General features: G+C 40.0%; 1 protein-coding gene across 2 annotated transcripts in view; it reads right to left on the bottom strand.

Annotated features, from left to right (window-relative positions):
• Positions 1–396: 396 nt before the first annotated feature.
• The window catches only part of LOC109038729 (cholesterol transporter ABCA5), a 109,669-nt gene continuing 83,374 nt past the window's right edge, over positions 397–26,691 (bottom strand). For both annotated transcript variants that reach the window (XM_072303419.1, XM_072303420.1), the window contains exons 15-24: positions 24,940–25,089; positions 24,428–24,517; positions 21,235–21,374; positions 15,461–15,692; positions 14,448–14,625; positions 12,910–13,179; positions 11,386–11,647; positions 8,929–9,112; positions 5,380–6,844; positions 397–3,513 (exon numbers count right to left, since the gene is read on the bottom strand). In XM_072303419.1, coding sequence (XP_072159520.1) covers positions 3,173–3,513; positions 5,380–6,844; positions 8,929–9,112; positions 11,386–11,647; positions 12,910–13,179; positions 14,448–14,625; positions 15,461–15,692; positions 21,235–21,374; positions 24,428–24,517; positions 24,940–25,089 — 3,312 coding nt within the window. In that variant the 3' untranslated portion in view covers positions 397–3,172. The remainder of the gene's footprint in view (positions 3,514–5,379; positions 6,845–8,928; positions 9,113–11,385; positions 11,648–12,909; positions 13,180–14,447; positions 14,626–15,460; positions 15,693–21,234; positions 21,375–24,427; positions 24,518–24,939; positions 25,090–26,691) is intronic.

Here is a 26,691-nt window from a genome sequence, read left to right on the forward strand (position 1 = left end):
TAAGCCAGCAGCTATCACCCACTCAAGGAGAAAAGGTGTTTATAACTATTCAGAGGAAATAATCGGCATTTCTTTCAGGCTCTTTATTTTTGAATATACATTCATGTATTCATTATTAAATGAATGAAAAATTCCCTAGATCGTCCATTGCCAGCGATATGCATTACCTATATTATTGCTGTATAACTACGGCTGAAGTTTAAAAATCCGTATCTCTCCTCACGGCGTTGAACTCTTCAAACATGCTTTATTTGCATTTGAAGAAAGTGAACTGAAAATTTTTTTTGGAATAAATAGTGAGTTTCCTTCCCCAATTCGGCTAACACCAGAATAACATAAATCATGCCGTTGAACGGTTTTCGGAGGCCATGTGGTAAATGAAAACGCTTTCTCAAATAAAACAAAATTGTTTATTTACACATATGCAGAAAACTTAATAAGAAAAAACAAGAATTAGAGTATGTTCTTAATGTAAGTGCATATTCGTTCAACTTTAAAAAAATAAAAATTAAATGTTGAAAAATGTTGCATATCGGCGGAAATTCTCCTTCGACTTCTGGCAAGATTCAGTCAAAGATCTCATCAGAAAGAAAGAATTGAATGAGGATAAGTTTTAAAAAAGAAAGGTCACTTACTGAAAACAAAATTCGCCGGGCTTTATCCATATCGACGTATTCAAGGATTACGATCACGAAACGTTTAATGCGGGGTCTCCCTCTCCATCCACTTTGAGAGCTATCAGCGAGTATGTATAACAATATCAAACGAAAGAAAGCTCCTATTAATTTATCATCAAGTTCAAAAACTGAATCGTTAATTTGTAAAAGAAAGTAAGCACCCTTTCAAAGAGAAAGATTCATTTATCGGCGCTCATGCCAAAATTTAGATATACATACATATGGGCTTTTGGTACCGATTCATCTTGTCAATTTATTGTATGTACTTCTGTCATGCCGCAATCACACGCTGAATGTGGGAGCTGAATGTGGCTTGAATGTGAAAATCATCGGCCCGATGCCTGAATTTTGCGCGTGACGCGCAAAATTCAGCAACGATTCTCAGCAACCATCGAACTAATGTTGAATTTGTCTGAACTATTCGAGTAGATTTGACACTTATCTGGATGTAAATAACTCGAATTTGCTAAATTTCAGCCGTTGGGCGATGCCTGTTGACTTCCACATTCAGCTGCTAAATTCAGCGTGTGATTGCGGCATGAGTGCCTATAAGATCGTTTACGAATATCATTACGCACTTTATTTCTTCAATCTTCAGCAATCTGTCCGAAATTCTGTCCGCAGAAGTGTATCACATACTTTTACCTTACAAAACTTGAGCGATAAAAATAATTTTCAGGTGACTTGAAAAATACGTTGATGAAAACTTGCTGTACAAGGTTAGAGTGCTTAAAGATTTATACGAGATCATAACAATAGCATATGTTCGCTCAACAGATTCAAGGAGTATGATTTGAATAATAATGCACGAACAATAATTGAGAAAACTTACTTGACAAGTCTGATTTTTAACAAACCCTCTGATTCAAGATTGCATACTTTTTATAGATAAGCTTTTCCCCCAAGGAGCTTCAGGATTCACCCAGTTTAGATAGAATGTCCGAGTCTCTAGTTTGAAGAGCTCTTAGTGCATTAGGTTTTTTTGATGGAACCCTACAAATTCAACGAGCAGATTTGGTATCTGTCATATAAGTTGGTCTCTTTTCACCACCCTTTGCCCACCCAGTTTCAAAGTTACCTCTGCGTATCCATTTGCATGGTCTTGGAGAAAAAGGATGCCGTGTGAACATTTGAATACTGCCTCACCCGCGATGGAACCACTTATTTTTAGAGGAAAATATCAATATTTCTCTCTCAAAGTTTTTAGCAGACTTGATCAAACGTTAAATATAATTATTTGAAAAGTTCAACGGAAAAAATGCACATGTTTTTCCAGCAAATACTCGTATATATTTTATCAAGAGAAAGGCAATGCCCGAATTTTCACGTACGTCATAATTCCACACAGAGAAAATTTCGGTTGAAACAACTGAACTTTGATTCGTATTTCCTTCCTAATTTTTGCTTTAGTCTTCGAACTTTTCAGTCACAGAGACTGGTCGATTCAGATAACCAAAATTAGTGGCGTTGCATGCTATGCGATATATCGATTGATCTGCCGGACGATTACCAAAACGAACGATCTATGAACACCTTAATGATCGATTTTTTACCATATCCTTAAGTGGGAATATATCGATATATCGATAATCGATCATTCACGCCTCGTTACTGACAAAAACCTATTGTCGAGTATAGGGATCTTACGTGAGACTCGTGATTATTACTCAAGGCTTTGATGATTCGAATCAAGTTTGGCCTTTACGGCTGACAAGCACAAAGCCAACTGAAAATCTTCGTGGGCTAGATGCATCGAAGTTCGGTTGTTTCGACCAACTTTTTTTCTGTGGGCTTGGTAGGCTGAACAAGATATCGTTCAGTGTTTCCTCTCTAATCTGCCGCCCTAAGGAAGAACGCCGTATGAGCCTTCAGGCGTTGCCATATTGCCTTCAATAAAAGAAATAATTTACGGGAAAAATTTTGAACACTAATTTTCTAATTTCTCAGGCAGTTTTGTTCACAATACTGCCGTGGTAAGGAAGAATTCCGTATGAACATTCGAGAGTTTCCACATTCCCTTCGATAAAATGTATATTTTTTAGAAAATTTATGCATAACTTCCCTTGAAATTTTCAGGAACTTTAGGTGAAATTGTGTGGAAAACTATCTGAAAAATCGAAAGGAAAGTATTCATAAATTCGTGTTTCATCGAGGGGAATCAAGGGCCTAAAGGTCCATACGGCGTTTCTCCTTAGCACGTCAGAATATAATCTAAAACACCGAGAAAATTGAAAGAAAAGTATGCATAACTCTCCGCAAAATAGACATTTTGTGGAACGGAATTTGGCAACTCTCAAAATATTCATACGACGTTTTTCCTTAGCACGGCAATAATGACCTAATTCCTCCTAATAGACGAGCTGAGGGAAAGTCTGACAAAAGTCGAATCCCTCCAAACGCACGGGCTCCCTCTTCCGCGGGCAAGAAAACACCCGACCGAGAACTCCGCAGCCGCAGGACTCAGCGCCCTCTGGCGGCGATCCGGGCTCTGCGGATCACTGCTCCTCCGGCTGTTGGTCGTATTGTGCAAATTTCAGGAAGACCTGTTCCAGCGTCGTTTGGCTGAAGCTGTACTCCTCGACGTCCAGCTCGGTTTTGGCTTTCTCCAACTGCGTGAAGCATTCCGCTAGGGATTTCACCGCCCGTTGGGGGATGCTGAACAACAGTCGGTCGACGAACGACTCGTCGAGAACCGCGTCTGAGAATAAGTTGTCGACGAATTGTTTCAGCGCCTCGTGCCGTTGCTGCGATGCCTCGACCGTTCCGTCTTGGTGCTTCAGCTTCATCTCTAGGTTGTAACCCGCTCCGTATAAGTTTTTCAAGTGTTGGGTTGAGCCTGTAATGATGATAGAGATCATTTTTGTTAATTTTTATCATCAAAAGGTTATCAAGAAATATGGATTGCGTTTTGCAAAAAGGAACCAGGAGCATTACAACATTGCTAAGATTGTGCAGCTGCTTTTGTCTTGGAAGGAACACCTGATTATCTCTGCACAGTTTCTATTTTACTCGCTAAAAATTGTAAATTTGGTACAAAAATTGCCATGTAAATTTCATATTTCTTCAGCATATAAATCGCTATACCGCAATGGGTGAAGTTGCACAATCTTAGCAATGCTCCTGGTTCCTTTTTGCAAAATGCAATCCAAATATTTTACAATCAAAGTTACAACATTGATAGAACTAGAGCAGTAGCGTGGCGTGCTTTGCGATGTATCGATTGATCTGCCGTTTAAAGCTATGAAAAAGGATCGACAGATAGGGTTTACGCAAGGAACGCCTTATAATAATCGATTCTTCACCATAGCGTCAAATGGAGGAATATCGATAATCGATCATTCACGCTTCGCCAACTTCTACAAGTTGACTGCGTAGAGTAGGGAGGTACCAAGTCACATCAACCAGTGCCGGATTTCATCGAATTATTTTTTTCCTCTTTTTTTTTACAAGAGGACGGCTGTTTGGATTAGGTATTTTGAAATTTTCAGTGAATTAGGTTTGATCCATAGAGGAAATCTCCTAAATTATTCCTGCACAAGGCTACCGTTGAGGCATTTTCAATTTTAAAATTTCATCGTGCATAGCCTCTTGTTTAATTGCATTACGTGTCATTGTAAATAACAGCAATTAAAAACTCAGTATCTACGCGCCTAAAAACCCAAATTGTTTCGTTATAGGGATTGGCTCTTTGCTAAAAAGTTCGATGTAAATATGACGTGTTTGCCGAATGCTATACAAATTATTTTGCAATGGAAATTAATTGTCCCCTTTGTGTTAGAGTGGGTATTTTTTGGATCTCATTTTTTTCGTCTCGCTTACTTCTTCTAAATGTACGAGCGCCCGTGTTAATTCCAAAGTGATTTTTGTCTTGGTTTTTGAAATGTATAGTCTCCAAAATGTATATATGTGACCCAGTTTGTAAACTGGGACCATTTCTTCAAGAAGAAAATTTCTCTCAACTTCTTTAAAAAATATCGACCTCACTTTCTACAGCCTGAGAAGTTTTGTCTTGAGACTTTAGGACTCGTATCGATGGCTATGGTACGACACCACGTACCTCCACTGCTGTGTTTAAAAATCTCCGCTCCTAGTTTATTTGTTGGGGAAGGAACAAGTCAACTTTTTAGTTTGAAATTTACACAGAGTATTCTCGCTAACAGAGAGGAGAAATCAGGAAGTTTTCAAGAAATTACGTTGACCAGTTTTCCGAGGACAAAATAAAGTATGACAGGAAGTCTGCAACGTTGCAAACGGAGATGAGTGGTCTCGCTTTTTCTGCCGTGCTAAGGGAGAACGCCGCATGAACATTCGAGAGTTGCCAAATCTTTTTCGATAAAATACTAATTTCTGCGGAAATTTGTGAATGTTTCTTCTTGAAATTTTCAGGAACATTGGGCGAAATTGCGAAGACGATTAGCTAAAAAAAATGGATAAAAAATATTCGTAAGTTCGCCAGGAAATTCGTGTTTTATCAAGTGAAATTTGGCAACGCCTGAGGGTTCATACGGCGTTCTTCCTTAGCACGGTAGTTTTAGCCACTGATATTTTTCTCGCTATCTGAGCTTTTAGAGTCGAACAAAATTTCCCAAATCATCTTCCCCCGTGTATTCACAACGACCAAAAAAGTCGAGACAAATTTTCTTCTGGAAGACGAGGCCCCATTCCAAAATCCGATCACACATCCCACGCTGTTTTAACCTACCTATACACCGCAGTTCTCCTCTAACCATAATTCCGACCCTGGAGCAGAGCGCGTCCGCCTCCTCCATCGACTGCGTCGTCAGGATCGCCCCTCGTCGTCCCTTAAAACTAGCGATGATCGTGTCCCACAGGAAGCGTTTCGACTTGGGGTCCATCCCAGTGGACGGCTCGTCGAGGAGCACGACACAGGGATTGCCGATCATGGCCATGGCGAAGCTGAGCTTGCGGCGGGTGCCACCGGAGCAGTGCTGCGCCTCCTTGTTCGCGTGCTCGTGGATCTGGAGCCCCGTCAGGAAAGCGTCGACGACCTTGGGGATCTCCTCCTCGACGACCCCGCGGATCGCCGCGTAGACCTCCAGGTGCTCCCGTATCGTGATGTTCTTCCAGTGGACGTCGTGCTGCGGGCAGTATCCCAGCAACCGGAAGGCGTCGGAGACGTTCGACTCGATCTGCTCCCCGCCGATGAAGACGCGACCCCTCGTCGGGTGTTCCTCCGCGGTTACGATCTTCATCGTCGTCGTTTTGCCGGCACCGTTGTGGCCGAGCAACCCGAAGACCTCTCCCGCGTCTACCGCCATCGATACGTTCTGGATGGCGATTTTCGTTGTCGGGCCTCTCTTCTCCGGCTCGACGTCGACTCCCGTACACATCCCGACCATGCAGGAGGTTAGAAAGTCCGTCTTGGTGCAGTATTCCTTTCGTAGGTTCTGGACCACTACAACTGGGGGGTCCGTCATCTTGGTGCTGAGCAACTGCGCGACCTTCGCTCTTTCAGCTTTGACGTCTTCGTCCTCATGCTCGCCTTCTGGGAGTGGCGACTCCTCGACTTCCGTCGTGGTTGCAGGTTTGGACCCTAGTAGATTCCTGAAGAGCCCGCTCGCTTTGCCACCGGACTTCTTGACGTCCAGGACGAGGAGGATGAAGAACCAGAAGGGGATGTGGATGAGGATCCCGACCATCATGACCAGGATCTCCGTCGTGAGGTAGTTGCCGACGGTGAGGTACAGGCAGGCGCTGTTGACGCGGCAGGTGAGGTGGACCCGGTCGACGAAGTAGATGATGGCGTACGGGATGTACATCGTGTTGAAGAGGGAGAAGATGATGTGGAGGATGAGGGCGAGGCGGCCGCCGAGCTGGAACATGTCCAGGAGGATGACCAGGAAGAAGGGGATGAGGCCCAGGAAGGTGGCGATGTTGGGGAGGATGGACTGGGCGGACTCGGTCTTGTCGAAGATGTAGGAGACGCAGGCGGAGAAGAGGATCGAGGCCGGGCAGTAGAGGATGACCAGGACGCCGAGGGTGCAGAAGGCGGGGGGCTCGCGGAGTGACGGGAGGTCGAAGACGAAGATCAGGACGAGGAGGGCTGAGAAGATTATGAAGAGGAGACCCACGAGGACGATGAAGTAGGTGCCGAAGTAGACGGTCACAGAGAGGCCGTTCACGCGGAGCTGGTTCTTGGCTTTGATCTGAAAAAAAAAAAAAAAAAAAAAAAAAAAATTAAAAAATGATGAAATAAGTAATGAATATACAGGGGTTATTTGTTGATGGATTTGCGCGAAAATCGGTATGAAGGGGTATTTTGACACGAGAAAAACGAATTTGACGTTAGATTTTCAAAAAAACCAAAATTTCCAAAATGGCCGCCGGTTAAAGTTCAAAATGACCAAAAATTGATTTGTTTATAAATCTAGGTTCAAATTTGTTTATCTTATGCCAATATACTCTCGAATTCCAAGTTATAGGCAAATCCATCAGGAAAAAACCAAGGTGAAAATTTTCGGCCATTTTAAACTTTAACCGGCGGCCATTTTGGAAATTTTGGTTTTTTTGAAAATCTAACGTCAAATTCGTTGTTCTCGTGTCAAAATACCCCTACATACCGATTTTCGCGCAAATCCATCAACAAATAACCGGTGTGAATTTTCGGCCATTTTGAACTTTAACCGGCCGCCATTTTGAAACAGTTTGAGATATTGACTTCGGGTTTGCGCGAAAAGTTTTCTTTTCTTATGCTCTTTTAAAGAGCTATCACAAAGGGGGTCTTCCCATTTGAAAATTTAAAGTTGGGGGCCGTTGCCCCCCCAAGGGGGGCCCCCTGAAAATTTTAGGGGGGCCAAAAAGTAGCTCCCTTCGACCTAGGAATATCCCCCAAGTTTCAAATCTTTACCTCAATTAGGTAAAAAGTTAGAGGGGGTGGAAGGGACTTTTGGATCACCCTGTAGAAATACAATATGAGTCTACGTCGCACAGTGGATCCAGTCAATTAGAGAGGTCGGACATGAAATTTTTGACAAAAACTGCGAATTTTGATGTTTGTTTCGTCACATTTTAAAGTTCAATGGGTGCTCCTAGCAGAAAATTTTACGAGGAAACCAATGGAACCACTTTTAGAACCTCAAAATTGTGTATAAACGGAGTTATAAGCGTGTAAAGTTTCCAAATTTTGTCCGACCTCTCCTATTGACTCGATCCATTGTGCGTCGTGTCGTTGAAAAAGAGCCGTGTTGCTCGAGTCATTGCAGGAGAGACTTTTCGGGAAACATCTGATGAAAATACCGTTGTTTCCCGGACAATGTAATGTTACTTAATTCTAACGTTGCCAAATTTCTTTTCACCTTTTACATTTACTCGGAGACTATCAAACATGTTTGACTGAAAATTTCACATATTTTTCCGTGGATTAGCGTAAAAAGTTAGCAGAATTTCGGACGAAAATTCGGCTCTCATTTTGATGGAAAAAACAGAGCTGTGTTTGTAAATTTTGCAACCTTGGAATGGAGATACGTTCTTTCGTCAGGGAAACGACGAATCGACGATATGTCTAGAGATTGTTCGAAATGCCGATATATCGATACAGTTATACATACTCGATTTGCTGATGTTCAATTGGACTGCATTTTGCAATTTGGACCTATAAATTCTGGCTCATCTGAAAAAACACTTATTTGCATTGGGAAACTAATGGCACATACGTTGTTTTTAAACCGGGCCGGAATTTATAGGTCCAAATTGCAAAGTGCAGTCCAATTGATAATCCAAAATGTATTTTATACACAAGGTATTCAGAGTCCAAACATCTACTGGCGGAAAGACGAGCAATATTTTAGTCCAAATTTGGATGTATGTAAAAAAAATTTAATTTTTCATACGCAAAAAAACACGCATTGAAGTTGAATTTTCACTGCAGTGAAGCAAGCATTAACGTTGCTCAGTTTTCTCTCGAGAAGCTGAATATCGACGGTGAAAGTCGGCAATCACATAACTCGGTTTGCGACGTCGCAGACTTCCTGTCATACTTTATTTTTTAAATGGAAAACTACTCAACGGCAATTCTTTAAAACTGTCATGATTTTTCTTCTCAATGCGAAGAAAATTCTGCAAAAACTTCAAGAAATAATATCAATTTGTTCTCCTTTAAAAAAATGACGTTGAGGCGGAGATTTTCAGACACCGCAAACGAGTTATGTGATTGCCGACTTTCACCGTCGATATAATGAAAGATTTCAAAAATTTTCTACAGAAGATAATTTTTTCGTGATGCGTGACTCACCTCTCGATCATAGACCATGTCTGTGGCAAGGCTTATCGGAATCAGAACGAATATCATGCCCAAAAAAATTGCACTGCTGGTTGTCCCCGAATTGAAACCCTCTGGCTTAGAAGTTGCTTGGAACGGGAATGATCGTGCGTTGATTGGTTCAATACTATCATTTAAATTTTTATGGGTTACCATCCTGAAACAAATATTTATTGCAGAATTATTGCATGAACTGAAACGTAACATGAATTTTTAATTATGTTGCATCGAAACTGCTCCACTCTGCGTCTACGGCTATGTTGGTTTTTTTCTCTTTTCCATTGCAGTTTTTGCAAAGAATATCAGTCAATATTCTCGATAGAAAAGTTCTACCATTCCGTACTCATTCTTAAAACAGAGAAAAAGAAAAAAGAAGAAAAAAAGAAAGAAAAAAACATTTGGAGATCACAAAATGAATATCTTTGGCGATGGTCAATGACAAGAGAGAATACATGAGATATATCTGCAACGTCGCAATGGAGTTGAGTGAATTCCAAAACAAATCATTTCGATTTTGCAATTTGCTGGAAGCACTTATTCCGCTGAACTTTGAAAAAGAAGCCTTATTATTTTCGTAACCACGGGAGAAATTGCGCCCCCTAATGTACGTCGTGAGTGGAGGGTGTAGGGAATCGGGCCTCCCAGAAAATTTTGAGAAAATAACATGTCTGAATCGCATTCTGCTGCTATTTTTGACCTCAACTTATTATAAACAGGAGAAAAACAAGGGGGAAAAAACGGGAAACAAGACTAAAATACAACACTAAAAAACCCCGATGTTATACTTGCTTTTCTCGGATTTTGGCCACTAACATGTAGGTATCAGGTTCTTTCCTCGATATTCATTTATTTCATTTCTTTTCTAACTAAAAATGACTCAGTTTTTAGCAGTGGCGTGGCGTGAATTGCGATACATCGATCGTTATGCCATTTAAACCTATGGAAAATGATCGATATACAGGGTGTTCGCAGCGAACACCTTGATAATCGATTATTTCCCACAGCTTCAATGGGGAGATATTGATAGATCGCAAAGCACGCCACGCCACTGGTTTTTAGTCGAAGCGTCTCGGGTTTTTTAATGGGCCTGTTGCAAACTTTTGCTAGAGCAGAATGAAGAGTTGTTTCCTATAGATAATGTCTCAAAAATCACGATGAGCGCATCGGCAAAGTCTGAAATGCACTCATAACTTCACAATCTGCGTAAGAAATTTGCGTTATTTTGAGCTTCCCGCTTCAAAAACGATACTACTGCACAGGTGAACATTTTGTTAGAGGAGTCGCTCCATCGTCGGCAATATTCATCATGGCCGACGCTTGCGCAGTTCCTCGCGTAATTCGAGGAGAGTTCAAGGTCAATTAAGGCGGGCGAGGAAAATATGAACGTAAACACGCCGATTGTTATATGGTTTAATCCTGTTCAAGTGTTATCTCGTCCCATCACACGTGTTTTGGCGGACTGGCGTCGGCCATGATGAGTATTGTCGCCGATGGAACGACTCCTCTAACAAAATGTTCACCTGTACCGTAGTATCGTTTTCGAAGCGGGAAGCTCAAAAAACCGCAAATTTCTTACGCAGATTGTGAAGTTATGAGTGCATTTCAGACTTTGCCGATGCGCTCATCGTGATTTTTGAGGCATTATCTATAAGAAACAACTCTTCATTCTGCTCTAGCAAAAGTTTGCAACAGGCCCATTGTTGTATTTCAGCATTGTTTCCCGTTTTCCTTCCTTGTTTTTTCTCCAGGTATTTCGGGTCTTGGGCTAATTCGTAAAAACTTGTAGTTATTATAAACTTTCCTCATTTATTTTTCCCTTTTTGTCCATAATACCCACAATTTATCGATGTCATGGAACCCTACATCATTATTTTTGCTTCTTTTTACTGTCATTTTTTTAAATTAGTGTGTGAATTCATGTTTGCGGGGCACCAGCCGAGCTGCCAGCGCGGCGTGGCGCCCCGGAAGCTTGGCGCCCCGGAAGTTTGCCGCCGCGGAAGTTTGGCGCCGCGGAAGCTTGGCGCCCCTGCGGACTGATTATTGAACCTGATGGACAAAGCTATAGACAAAGCAGACATAGGGAGTATGGAGCGGTCCTATCGGTTGAAATGTGTGGTTCTTATAGACTAAGGGAGAAAATGATAGACTAACTGCCGGGTCTCTCGTGGGTTGCCGTTATTTAGTCTTTTACTTACCTCCTTTGTCCATTGCAACCACCCGCTCCCACCAATAGGATCACTCCATATCTCTTTTGTCTCCTTTGTCTATAGCTTTGTCTATCAATTTCAATAATCGGTCCGCTGGGCAGTCGCCTATGTAGGTCACCGCTAGAGTTACGCCTTCGACAGGCGACAGGTCCCTTTCAAAAATAGGATTTCTGTTTTTTTCGTTTTTTTTTTTTTAAATTTCCAGGAAGGCTAAGGATCTTACTTGTAAACAGCATTGTTGATAGAGTTGAGAAGGCTCGGAAGCGAGTGTTGAGCTGTGTCGTTGTACAAAAGAGTGAGGGAAGTATTGTGCAGTTGACAGCATTTATCGAAATTTATCGCCCCGACATGTGGCGAGATGTCCAGGAGGGACGAGAAATTCCCGTCGTACCACTCGTGGCCGGCGTCCAGATGATTCAGCAACCCGTCTATTGAATGATTCGTCCCGTTGAAAAGCATCAGGTCTTCGGCCGCTCTGTATGTGTCTGTCGCAGATGATAGGATAGGTTTATTAGTATTAGAGCGTTCCATTTTATAAAGACAAAAGAGAGGCTTGGAGGACAAGGCGCATAAGTGCAGTTTTTGAAAAAATTGAGGTATTTATGAACACAATAAAAGCTAGTTTGAAAATATATTCTGTGACAAATTCTGCCTTACTAAGGAAAAACGCCGTATGAACCTTCAGGCGTTGCCAAATTTCCTATGGTAAATCACGGCCTTTTGGGGACTTTTGTAAATATTTCCCCTCTAATTTTTCTGATTATTTTGTTCGCAATTTCATCTGAAGTTCCTGAAAATTTCAAGGGAAAATATTCACAGCTTTCCTCAAAAATAAACATTTTATCGAATGCAATTTGGCAACTTTCGAATGTTTATACGGCGTTTTTCCTTAGCACGGCAGAATTCACAACTGAAATCCAACTTTAAAGCATCAAAAAGTGAGTTTAAACTTCCTTTCTGCCATGAGGCTCCATGTAATTTTGAAACTTCGCACAAGTACTTCTTGAAATAGCAAAAGCTGCACTTATGTGCCTTGTCCTCCAAGCCCCTTAGATCTGGATGATTAGGATATCTTTTTTTTTCAAAGATAAAAAAGTAAACTCAGGAAATTTAATTTTACAACGTAAAATACATTAAATTTTTGAAAGTTTAGTCATTAGTTTTTGTGGACAGGCGGTGGCGATTCTACTAGTCGACAAAACTGTTTTTTCTCCGTTTAAATCCTTCGAAAATATCGATTTTAGGTTAAATAAGCTGCCTCAATAAGAATCGATTGTTTTACATGCATTTAAATGGAGGAAAAGCAGAGTTGCAAACGATCAAGAGTTGCCGCCGTGGACAAAGCGCTTAAAAAGGTAATGGCATTTGTTTACAAAATTTTACGTCAAACTGCAGAAAATCACACCAAACTGTATTTTCTTGTTGGCGTGTATTTTTTTTTTTATTTCAGTCCGCACACTGCTTTCTTAAAAATCAAGGGACAGTGGGAAAAAAGTCGCTTTGATCTAGAGGTCAGATTCGTAAAAACATTGACCAGAGAAATTATTCTTAATTCAATCGGATGTTTCCTTGAATCGAAGAGCCAAGCCTCTGAATTTAAGCGGATTTCCTTTCGATTCAAGCAAAACTCCGATCGAATCAAGAGTATTTTTTCTTGTCAATGTTTTTAAGAGTCTGGACTCTAGATCCAAGCGACGGTTTTTTTCAGTGAAGGATAGAATTTAATTCCCGGTGCTGAAATGCATACCTTTGCCCAGATGCAAGGATTTCGACTTAATCTCGACGCTATGAATTTTGTTCATGTACAGTCCGATGGCCGAGAGGATTAAAGGCACGACAACGGTCACATAAAGTTTTTGCAGGTCCCGCAGCAGGCGGAGAACCCTCAATCGGAGCATGGCCTTGATGATTTGACGCGGTTTTTGTTGGAGCGTCACGTCATCCAGACCGATCCCGATTGCGTCCGATATTTTCTGGGACACCGGCACCACACCATCGAGAGCCAGCAGCTCCGCACCTGCAAAAGAAATAAACAAAGAAATGCAGGGGAAAGTAAAGGATGAGAAAACTAAACAAAGAAAATTAGGTCTTGTGCGATTGGTTACGGAAAGAGATACTTGGAGCAAAAATCCGTTATATTTGAAATGGAGGTGTGCTCTGGAAAAAAAACACATTGGATCTAGAGTAGAGTCCAGACTCTTAAAAACATCGACGAGAAAAAATACTCTTGATTCAATCGGATTTTTGCTTAAATTGAGAACCAGGCCTCTTAATTTGAGCGGATTTCCTTTTGATTTAAGCTTAAATCTGGTTTAATCAAGAGTATTTTTTCTTGTTAATGTTTTCAAGAGCCTGGGCTCTAGATCCAATGTGTTTTTTTCCAGTGTGAGGTGCAAAAATGGCCCGAGTAGCGGAATCGTGCTTCCACAAAACAACGATGAAGATGATTCGACGGACGCCCATTTTGTGTCAGAGTGCCGTGCGATATATCGCATCGATTCGTTCCATAATTTCAGCTACTTGTCATTTGTTTCAAACTTTTAGATCGAACTTCTGTCGTCATGAGTTTACAGAATTAATGTCCTAAATTCGACAAAGAAATTCAACATAATAAAAGCAGGGTTTTTTTATAGAAAAATATTGCATTCGAGTGCAGTTCCGGTATCAGTACCGAATGCAATATTTTTCCTCCGAAATGCCCTACCTTTATTACGTCGAAAATCTTTGTCAAATTGGGTACATGAATTCAACAGACAACTGAAGTGCAATCTCAAAATTCTAAAAAAATGACAAGTAGCTGAAATTATGGACCGAATCGATGCGATATATCGCATGCTGCTCTGACGCTAAAAATGGTGTCCACCGAATCACCTTAACTCGTAAATATAAAATTTATTGTGACAATTTATGACAGAGTCGGATTGAAAACATCATAAGTACAAGAGGAATGGACCCGAAATTAAGCGGTATAGTGGCACTAAAACCTTTTTCAAACACTGAAAAAAGAGATTGGTAGAATTTACCATTTCTTCACGCAGTATTTCACACATAGCGTCAATTCAGAGTCAATTCTGCCAGAAGAAAGGTAAACGTTACTATATTGGTACAGGTAACCATTCCTCTGGCAGAATCGACTTTAAATTCAAGCTGTGTGAAAAACAGCGTGAGGGGATGGTAAATTCTACCAATCTCTTTTTTTCAGTGAAAGTTGGAAAATACACTGGAATTCTTTAATTTATACTATTTTCTCAGATTTATCAGGACAGCTTATTTAGTTGGACTAACCTCGTGTCGGGTCGTTTATATCCGTCGCCAACTCGGAATTATTATTCGGTAAACTTGCGTATGAGGCTTTCGACTGGAGCGAGATAGAACGGCTAATTGCACGGTTCCTTACAATTTTCTTCGATAGATTATCCATGGGTAGATCATTTTCTTCGTCCTTTTCAAGATGTAAGAAAACCTGCAAAGCACGAGAAAATGGGTGATTAATGTTGTATCTGACTGTGTATGATTCGATTTTCATTTACACAATTTGCCGTACCATTGCTTCATTTTTCCTGAAATATTATTAGTTATCTTTCTTGACTCGGCGTTTAAGTCTCCGTGACAAAAAGGTCTGTGGACGACTTTAAGATGCAAACTTAAGCATTTTATTCCATGATTTATCATCAAAATTTCACGTTCAGTAATTTTAATTGCGCAAATTGTGTTCTTCATGGGATTTTTTTGATCCCAGGGTTCTATTTGATCCCAGTTTTTTCTTGGTAAAATTACCATTCATGGAATTGGTAATTTTACCGAGAAATCTCGGTAAAATTATTGACTTTCTCGGTAATTCTACTGGGCCCCGGTAAAAACGGCAATATTTTTTATCGGCTGTGGTAGAATTATGGAGATAAAATGGCAAAGTTACCGGGAATTGATTATCAATAAAAGTGGTATTCTTACCTGAAAAAAACAGTAAAAATACCGGTTTTTAGGTAAGCTCACCAGCCTATCTTGGTAAAATTACCAATAATAGGTAAAAAAAAGTGAGATGGTAAAGGTACCAACGGACCTTGGTAAAACCGCCGAGAATTTTTTTTCAGTGTTTTAGCGATGTAATAGGCGACACCCAGTGCCCCTGTGTTTTCCCGAATATATCTTACTGTCCTGTCACGAGACTGAGGTTTTTTCTTCATCATCCTCCTTGGAGGCCTCTTTACCTTGTCGTCATAAAGTTTCCAAATTTTGTCCGACCCCTCCTAATGACTCAATCCACTGTGCGTCAGTATAATCTTCCAAAAAGAACTCACCTCTTCGAGCGTCGTCATGGATACCCCATAGCTGCTGATCCCTAGTTTCAGCTTCTTATCCTTGATTTCCCCCTCGATCTCGAGGAAGAGGGACGCAAAGTGATCGACGGCGTTGTGCGGGAGGATGAAGGAGAGCTCTCTTCCGTGGCGTCGAGCCTTTTCCGCCCTTGAGACATGCGACGAGACCATGTTGGCGATCGCACCCTCTTTCGCCACGGAATCCAGGACAAGTCTGAAAAAATTCACAAGTTAATATGCAAAGATTTTAGAAATTAATGGAGATGTTGCATGTGTGAGGAATTTGCGATTTGACTGTTGTTCCTTTTGTAAAAGTTCGCAAGAAACACGATGGTGCCACTGGTTTTCTTTGAAATCAACTCCCAAGTTCAAAAAAAGCTCTCAAGTTGAGGCCCAAATGGAGGGAATATCCTACGCTATTTTGAGAGTCCACCTCTACATTAATTCAAACTCTCTATGCAAAGATAGGGAGTAAATACATTAGCAGGGTTGCCACTTTATTTGGGGACTCCAAGACTGAAAATACGACAACCTTGCGAATGTATTTGCTCCCTATCTTTGCATGGAGAGTTTGTTTTGATGTAGAGGTGGACTCTCAGGGTAGGGTGGGATCTCCTCAATGCTGGCCTCACTTTGAGAGCTTTTTTTGAGCTTGGGAGATGATTCCAGAGAAAACCAGTGGCACCATCGTGTTTTCCGCAAACTTTTACATAAGAATTAATGGTCAAAGCGCAAATCCCTCACACATGCAACATCTCCATTCTCCAGATTCATCTGAAGAGGTTCAGTACCTGTATACGGGAGAGTATTGCCATCTCTGTGCCGCTATCTGATTGGTTTCTCAGTTTCAGGCTATCATAGAGCTTCAAAGTTGGACCCGGTAAACAAACCCCACTTAGATGGACGCGTATCATCGGCTGAGGAATGAATGATAATTATACTCAAAGGTTAATTTATGGCATAGATATCCATCAAAGTTCGATCCGAACTCAATTCAGAAGTTGGATATTAAAGAATTCCAAAATCACGTCTGGAACTCTGTAGAACTTTTTCGCCATCTTGTTTTTTTACATTGGGCCAAACTAGGAGCCCAGGGGCTGGGGATTGTTTACATTGGTCCAACTTTGGAGCTCCATGATAGCCTAAAACTGATGAGCCAATCAGAGAGTGGCACAGAGACAGCAATACTCTCTCGTATGCAGGTACTCTATGTTAATGAGTAATACATCACTCTTTTTCCACTAGCACCCGAGCAGTTTGTCACCTCCCGGCCCAAGTTTCACAAGCGCCATGGGGCGTTTAAAAATTTCCGCCCCCATTTTATTTTTTACGGAGAAATTTTTCGACGAAGTTCTCCGAAAATTCACTGAATTTTCTTTGTGCTCCCGATAAAATCCAGTGGAATTTTCGAACAGATTCAGCCAACAATTTCAAAACGTCAAAACGACCAGGCCAATTCCGGCGCTTCAACTCTTCAACAATAAGACTCGGCCGGTCAGCTGGCTCCACCCCTCCCCTCAGCCACCGCCTTCAGCGCCTTACTACACATACAGGCAACCTCCCCCTCTTTTGGGACAATCATCCCTCCATCAGGGTCCTCGGCGTTCATCTTAAATATTGACCATCAGTCAGTCAAACACGCTCTCCGGTTCGGTCCTGCTGTCAGTCTTATCGGTATCAGTTTTATCAGTCTATCGGTCAGTCTTGTATGTTAGTTTTTCGTGTTCTCTAGTTTCTATAGTTTTCTAGTTCACCGAAAGAAACCTCGCGTGTTTGCGCCGCCCAGCAGGTTAGTCGTGAGTTTATTTTCGCAATTTTTAGCATTGATTTTAAATTCACCAGTTCTCTTAAATGTAAGCAAAGTAAGAGAATCAACTGGACGCAAATTTTGGCTTGCCTATAAGTCGTGAGTTTTTTTTTTCGCAATTTCAAGCATTCATCTTAAATTCACCAGTTCTCTTAAATGTAGGCAAATTAAGAGGACTGACTGATTGCAAATTTTCCGCTTTCATCTTTTTTTCTTTTTCTTTAAAAACAAAATTGCTGTATGAGCTGCATCAAAAATGCTGAATAGCTGTTACATGGCGATGTGCGTTATTAGCGTGGATTTCATTTGCAAGCAAAATAATTTTATGTTTTGTGTTTCCAAACTTGTATCTGTTTTCGAATGTACGCTATATTGTATTATGTGTCGTCTCCATGGCAAATTTAAGTTTTGAAAATAATAATTAAATTATAGATGCCGACGACACTAAAGATTCTTACAACTTACTCATTTGCACGTATAGATTTTAATTTTAAAATTAATATGAGGAAGTGAATAAGTATCGAATAAGTATCGAATCTGCCTACCTATAGTTATTATATAGAAATGGCAAAGTAAAGTTTACAAGAGGAGGTCAAAGAAAATGAACAGGCAAATAAATTCTCAATTATGTAAAATATCAACGTTTACAGACGGTTCGCGAAAATTGCTTGAATGTTATTGTGTGTATTTCAATTCTACCTCCATGCTTTCATATACTCTGAAGGTGATTCGATGGACGTCTTATTTTGTGTCAGAACGACCTGCGATATATCGCATCGATTAGTTCCATTTTTTAAGCAACTCTTCATTTTTCTCGAATTTTTAGATCTCAATCCTGTCGTCAGGAGATTTAAATGCCAATTTTGACAAACAATTTCAACGTAATAAATGCGTGTTTTTTAGAGGAAAAGTATAGCATTCGAGTGTAGTTTCAATAACATTATCGAATGCGATATTTTTCCTCAAAAAAAAAAAAACAAAAAAAAAACCACGCCTATATTACGTTGAATTTGTTTGTCAAAATTGGTAAGTGAATTATTTTATCTCCTGACAGCAGAATTGAGATCTGAAAATTGGAGAAAAATGACGAGTTGCTGAAAAAATGAAATTACTCTGACACAATATATGGCGTCATCGAATCACCTTAAATTACGCAGGTTTCGATAACTGTCTGATTTTACTTCAATTTTGAATCCAAAAACCCTATTACATTCTACAGGTTGATGAGGTGATGTGACCACTTTTCTTCCTTCTCGTTAAAGTCTCTTTTGGTGTCGCATAAAACCCCTCGAAAAAAATTCATAATGGTTTCGTTTAAATTAAATACAGTATTTAATGTGATTTTGCATAGCCCGAAAGAAGCAAGAAAGAGAAGGAATGAATAGTAAAATTAACAGCTAAGATGATTCTATGGACGCCATATATTGTAGCAAAACGACATGCGATATACCGCATCCCATTTTTTCAGCAACTCGTCATTTTTATGGAATTTTCAGATCTCAATTCTGTTGTCAGGAAATCAAAGAATTCTCTTACTAATTTTGACAAACACATTCAATGTAATGTAGGTATAGTTTTTTAGAGGATATAGCATTCGATACTGTAGTTGAAACTGCACTCGAATGCGATATTTTTCCTCTAAAAAAACCACGCCTATATATCAAGTAGACTTTTTTTTGTCAAAATTGGTAAATGAATGCTTTAATATCTTGAGAACAGAATTGATATCTGAAAATTCGATACAAACGACGGGAGTTGCTGAAAAAGTGGAACTAATCGATGCGATATATCGCTTGTCGTTCTGCCACAATACATGGCGTCCATCGAATCACCTTAACTGTTTCTTTTACTATCCATTCCTTCTCTTTCACTTTCTTTTGGCCTCTTTCGGGCTATGTAAAATCACATTAAATACTGTATTCAATTTAACGAATCCAGTCTCAATTTTTCTCGAGAGATTTTAAACGACACCAAATCTCAAGAGAGACTTCAACGAAAGGGAAGAAAGGTGGTTGCATCACCTCATCAACCTGTAGAATACAATAGGGCTTTCGGATTCAAAATTGAAGTGAAATCAGACGGTTATCGAAACTTGCGTAATTTTTGACGTCAATAACGAGTTTTTGGTTTCCCGACTAATTTTTCTTGTGCTTACTTCGGAAACTCTATATTCCGCACTAGAAAAAAAGTCGCCAGGATTGAGGGTCCAGACTCTTAAAAACTTTTTTGCTCGGAGGGAAAGGAAATCCGGCTGAATCAAGAGGCTCGGCTACACGGCTCAAGGAACAATTAAGTTGATTCAAGAATATATTTTCTTGTCAATGTTATTAAGATTCTGGACTCTAGATCCAAGCGACTCTTTTTCCAGTGCGCGAAAAATTATGTTCCCCCAGAATTTTATTTCTCTCGGCGTGACTCCAACTTAATATTCCAATGCAAAGTGCCTGAGCTGAACACTCTCCCCCTTCAGTTTCGTACTGGTACGCATTAGAGTTCAAGAAATTGAATTTTGACTCTATAATAATTATAATTATAATTTTTGGAACTTCTTGGCTTTATGGTGTGCACCCAGCACCATTTCTCCACCTTGTTACATACAATTCGGGCCACTTCTGATAGTGTAATTTTCACTTGTTTTACTCATAGTAAAGAAACATGACCCTGCAGATTTTTGTGGATTACACCTTAAAGTTGTGAATGCTCCCTTTTGAGCAGCGCGTGAATTCCCATTTTTTGTCACCGTTCGTTCTAAAGATAGAAACGTTCCTATTTTCTTAACTTTTGCGGCTATGGATTGGATATGCTCTCTTAATAATATCGAGATAGGGAGGGGATGCTAAGCGGGCCTTAGAGGGTATGAAATTCTATATACGGGGTCGCGCCTTTGTGCCCATTAGTTATCGACTAAATAAGCTGATCTTTGTCTTATTTTCGAACGCTAATTTTCCTGCCTCTCAGAGAAGACCAAGTAAAAGCTATTGAATGGCTGGTGTTGATGTTAAAGCATCTGTATCACTACTTTATGAGCAGCCTATACAGAGTGTCCCAGAGTTAGTGCGTCAGATATCAGGGATCGAGTTTTAGGGTTTTGCTCTCTAAAAATTTTTCTGAAAGCACTTTTTTTCGACGAAACAGCCCATCCAAGTAGAGGATATTTGCCCGAAATTAGCCCATATCAGTTTCAAAGCTTCAAATATCAATGAATGTTTAGTTACTGAGGTAACTTTTGGCGTAATTTTCATTTTTTTATGGTTTCGAAAGCCTACAATTTTGTTTAACAGCCGGCAGGCAACATTTGCACACTAAAAATGACTGAACTTATGCACCGAAAAACATTTTTAAATTGTAGGCGTTCGAGGCCACAATAAATGAAGGACGCTAAAAGTTACCACTTTAATTCAATTTTAATTGATATTTGACGGGTTGGAACTGATAAATGGGTAAAGTTCGGGGGGAAAGTTTGAAGTTTGATGGGTTGTAACAATTCCTACTTAGCATTCCTGCCCATTCGAGAAATCGTGTGAGAGTATGTTCGGCAAGGCTGCCAGATTATACAATAAAATTTAGATATTTTAGATGGATTCAAATGGGCAATATGCGGATTTTTCAGCCCCATCTGGTAACAATTAATTCTGCGGAGGGAACCATTCCCTAAACTGACATGCATTCAATAATTTTTCCCTTCATTTAAAATGTGATTCTGTCACAAAAATTTGTTTCATTCGATCAAACTTGCCTAAAACTTCAACTCATGCCTGGAATTAATTCACTTCCTCGAGTAAAAAAATCGATTATTTTCAAGTCCTCTCCTCACGATCCCGTGTGTTCTCCGAAGATAAGACCAGATAACCGCAAAGCATGACCAGGTATGGGTAGGTGGTATTGCATTAACTCAGGAACACCCTGTATATTTTCTTCGTGAATAACTTGAAAGACAAAATCCACTTACGTTAAGTGATATCCGATCCCGAATTTGTTCTTTAAAAACAGCGAGGAGCCGCAGCACCGCAATCGACCTTTGCTTATCACTGCTTTCCTGTCAGCTAGAATGTCTGCCTCATCCATGAAGTGAGTTGTCAGTAAAATGACCTGTTGAGCCAAGTGGAAGGAAACTTCAATTTTACAAAGGATTTTGTTATGAGTGTAAACAGGGTGTCCCAGGATTAAGTACGAATATTGAAGGAGTCGATTCTTTGGGTCAAAAGAAGACGTTTTTGTGGTATATCTTTTTTCCAAATACACTTTCCCTGGGGGCCCCATTATCCCCTTATTTTCTCCCTATCATTTCCTATTATCTCGAAAACGACGAGTGATAGCTAAATAATGCAGGAAACATTTTCTCAATATTTTTCAACATTGAATCTAGCGGTGCCGTCAAAAATCAAGTTTTGTTGCTAGAAACATTAATTTTGGCTTTTAGGCTTGATAACCCCATAAACCCCCCTCATGATGAGTTTTCCCTTTTTTGGAGGTTCGCAATGAAAGAACGCTGAAAATTACCTCCAGATATCACTTTTCATTAAAATTGGTTCATGAACTTTGTCACACTGTTAAAGAGACAATTTTTTTCTCCGAATTTAGTGGGCCGTGGCCCCCAGGGAGAGCGTTTTTGGAATAAGAGACGTCATATTACAAAAACGTCTTTTTTTGACCCGAAAAATCGACTCCTCCAATATTCGTACTTAATCCTGGGACACCCTGTATCGTTATGCAGATCATCGTATCCCTCACGATAGACTGTTACTACATTACAATGTTACAAAATTTACCCTCACAAATCGCATTTGTACCCGGGGAATCATGGGCATACCCAACCGAAAATTTCACTTTTTTTTCTTCCAATCTCGCGCAAGAATCGGGAAAATTTCGGACACAAAGTAAAACTCGGAAACTAAAACTCTCTAGAACTCATTCTCTAACAAATATAGAAAGAGCGACGCCAAAAACGACCGTTTTTTGGCACAATTTGGGTCAGAAGGGATTTTTCTGAAACCGGGCCCAAACGATACCTTATGATACCCTAAAACTCTGGTAAAAATTTTAGCTTGAGTATACGCACCGTTTTTGAGAAATGGGGGGGCAAAGTTGCCAAATCGCCATCATTCTGGACAGCATTTTTACAGCAAAAAGACGGGAAAAATGGACGAAAAAGTTACACTATTGATGGGTTTGGGCTGTAAATGTTCTTATTGAGCCCCCGTGCATGTAACTGTGTTCAGTTTCAAAAATTTTGGACGTACAGTGGTCCAAAATGGGGAGAAATCGTGGACAGATAAGGATTCTTTGTCAAACTTTTTAAAAATGGAAGTAAAATTGTTGGTCTCCTGCAGAGATCATGTGAAACAATGTTCTTATCGGTCTTCAATGCATTCAGTTGAGTTCAGTTTATCAAATTTTCATCGCACAATGGTCCAAAATGGGAAATCAGTGGACAAATTAAGATCTTCTGCCTAACTTTTTAAAAATGATGTACGACTATTGGTCCCCTGCAGAGATCATGGCGAACAATGTTCTTATCAATGCATTCAATTGGGTTCAGTTTATCAAATTTTCATCGCACAATGGTCCAAAATGGGAAATCAGTGGACACATTAAGATCTTCTGTTGAAATCTAACCTAACCTAACCTTTCCTAAATCCTTAGAAAGGATTTATTGTAAAGTATTATTCTAACTCCAATTATTCTCTGACAAGTAACTAGGACAAAAACCACCCAGTTAGCCGGATTTTAAGGATCCAAAAGCTAAGTTCCTCCTGAATTACCGTTTCCAGACCTCATTTGTTCAGTTCAAAACAGTGAACATGGATAGATTTTATTGGCTACTAACTTATTTTGAATTTACACCTTTCGAATCTAGTGAAAAACCTCATAGTTTCATGTTATTTTTCAAAAATTTCAACAGAAGATCTTAATTTGTCCACTGATTTCCCATTTTGGACCATTGTGCGATGAAAATTTGATAAACTGAACCCAATTGAATGCATTGATAAGAACATTGTTCGCCATGATCTCTGCAGGGGACCAATAGTCGTACATCATTTTTAAAAAGTTAGGCAGAAGATCTTAATTTGTCCACTGATTTCCCATTTTGGACCATTGTGCGATGAAAATTTGATAAACTGAACTCAACTGAATGCATTGAAGACCGATAAGAACATTGTTTCACATGATCTCTGCAGGAGACCAACAATTTTACTTCCATTTTTAAAAAGTTTGACAAAGAATCCTTATCTGTCCACGATTTCTCCCCATTTTGGACCACTGTACGTCCAAAATTTTTGAAACTGAACACAGTTACATGCACGGGGGCTCAATAAGAACATTTACAGCCCAAACCCATCAACAGTGTAACTTTTTCGTCCATTTTTCCCGTCTTTTTGCTGTAAAAATGCTGTCCAGAATGATGGCGATTTGGCAACTTTGCCCCCCCATTTCTCAAAAACGGTGCGTATACTCAAGCTAAAATTTTTACCAGAGTTTTAGGGTATCATAAGGTATCGTTTGGGCCCGGTTTCAGAAAAATCCCTTCTGGCCCAAATTGTGCCATTCTTGGCGTCGCTCTTTCCTTCCAATCTGCCAAAACCGTTCAAGGCAATTTGCTGTAGAGGAGTGCCGAGCTACCATTTCTCACCAGACCTTCTGAATCCCAAAATTTGTATTTATTATCATAGATGTAGGCAGACCCAGAGGACCGTTGTGCCAATTCTTATTCCTGTTCCACTATTGGTCGATCGGTTTTTAACTATTTGTCGGTTTTTGGTTATCTGCTTCTGTATGAGGGAGCTGCTCTATTTTTGAATCGTCATCCAGACTTTTCGTCCCGGCGCGGCGCGGCGCGGCAGGTTGGGTTTAGTAGCAGTAAGGGAGAGGACCCATTGGACCGAGTTAAACAGAAAGGAACCAAGCCACATCAGCTATTGCCAAATTTAATTGAACGATTTAATTTTTCACATGAAAACGGTTGTGCGGATTTTTGTGCAAATTTCAGTGAAAATTCCCCATAGTTTGAGGCAAATCCCCTAAAAATTTTAAAGGAATCCGCACAAAAATTCTATCGTAAAAAATTTAATTGTCCAGTTAAATTTGGCAATAGCTGATGTGGCTTGGTTCCTTTCTGTTAAACTCGGTCCCATTGTTCTTACCTTGCCTTGACGTCGACTTTGAAGTAATGACCACATGTGCCTCCTTGAGTAGGGATCAACGCCTGCTGTAGGCTCATCGAGGATGATAATCTGTACACGAAAAATAACATGATTTATTTTAGGAATATCATACCATTCTTTGTAAAATAAAATCATCAGAGTACTGCATAACGCCTTGAGCGCAAAGCGCTTTGAGGGTTGAATCGCGAAGCGGTCAGAGGGTGCGCCCCTTAATTTATTCAGAAAAAAATCGGGTCAAACAATACACGCTCAAAACACAGTAAGCGCTCACATTCTACACTTTTGAAAATTGTTGAGGGATGGGGGTAGTATTGAGACATAACTTTGTGGGACCAGAACCCATAGGATACCCATAGCATAAATACATTCAGTTGGTGTATATCATAGATTGCTTTTAAGAAATTACACTTCCCTTGAAAATTGTCGGAATTGAATCATATTATTAAATTTCCTGAATCGGATTTTTACGCAACAGAGAGGTCGGAACTTACCTTTGGGTCTCCAATGACAGCAATTCCAACTGATAGTTTCCTTTTTTGACCACCACTTAGATACTTCGAGAAAACGTCAGCTTTTTCCATCAGATTGACGTCTTGTAAGGTTTTGTTTACTTCAAATTCAATCATGGAAGGTGCAATTCCCTAGACAGGCAACATCATACACATTATCTTTTTGAACCAAAAACTTTCCCAAAACTTATGAATCATCAGAATTAAGGAGAGGGCAACCGTTTGAATTATAGCTGTGGTCTGAAATAGAATTAACAATTCTTCAAGTCTCCTGAGTGGTTCTGAGCAAACCAGTACTCAACTGGGGGTTTCCGAAAGGGATGGAAAAAAAAAAAAAAAGTTCTCTGCGCCATTTCACGACACCGTGCATTTCTCACATTACCTCACTTTTTCATACACAATGTGGCATCAAAACATCGACAAAAACCCCATTTTTACCGAACTCTAGGGAAGTTATAGAGCCTTCAATTTTGAGGTATGCAACACGGACAACCGCAGACCACGAATAGTTGTATCCAAGCCCCTGCGCGTTGCAATCGCCGATTGTCGCGACAACGCACAGTGCAACGATCTACAGGTCGAAGTTGGACAAGAAATCGTTGGCTACAATTTCAAGTTTTGATGTTAATTCCGTCACAAATTCAATTTTTAGGGGTGTTTCTGAAAGGAAATTCTACGATGAAACCAATGGTACTGCTTTTAAACTTTTTCGTTTTATATTTTCAAAAATATAAACTTTCAAAGTTTCCAGAATTTGTCCGACTTCTATTGACTTGGTCCGGAGTGCGGCAATACAACGGAGGCGGACGAGAACGCCGTATGAACGTTCGAGAGTTGCCAAATTTCCCTCGATAAAACATGTATTTTTCACGACATTCATGCACACTTTTCCTTGACATTTTCAGATATTTTCGATTAAAGTACGTACGAGATTTCCTGAAATTTTTGGAGAAAAACATTCACAATACTCCCTGTAAATTCGGTTTTCATCGAAGGGAATTTGGCAACGCCTGAAGGCTAATACGGCGTTCTTCCTTAGCACGGTAGAATGTGTGTCCTTCGCACTCTACATCTCGGCAACACAACGATTCGTTTATTTTATTTTTTTATATTTTTTATTTTATTTTTTTTTATTTTTTAATTTGGGCTCATAAAAAAGGGTTGTTCGGCGGTATTTATAACGATCCGAAAATTTGAAATCTTCCAAAACGTTTGACATTGAATAATACTTTTATTCGGGCAAGTGACCAACTTTTTTTAGTATTTTATAAAATTAGCATTTTCTGGAGTTTATAAATTAATCGTAGCTGCTTCAATGCTGTTTCCTCGTGTTGCTATACCATCGTGTTTCTCGCAAAAGTTGACGTGAACACCATTACTTTAAATGTAGGGTTCTGGGATTTTTACACTCCAGAGATGGAGGAACAATATCAAGTCGAAATATTGGTGATGAAGAAATTATAATGTTTGAATCGTCCCGAAAAATTAACAACACAGTATCGATAATCTGCAGAGCACGGGATATGAATCGAAGGAAACAAGTAAATAGCTTATATAATTGTCGTTGTCTCAGAGGACTTGGGTAAAATATTTGTTCGTCTAAAAGAAAATTATGAGTGTCGCTAAGGACTGGAGGAGCTGATCTGTCCGCTTGACTTGAAATTGGAAATCGAAGTGCGGGAGCCTTCCAGAGCCCAAAACCTCGGTCCCTGGACAACCCTTTTTGGGTAGCCC

Source organism: Bemisia tabaci, chromosome 8, assembly GCF_918797505.1.
Source record: "Bemisia tabaci chromosome 8, PGI_BMITA_v3".
Taxonomy (NCBI): Eukaryota; Metazoa; Arthropoda; class Insecta; order Hemiptera; family Aleyrodidae; genus Bemisia; species Bemisia tabaci.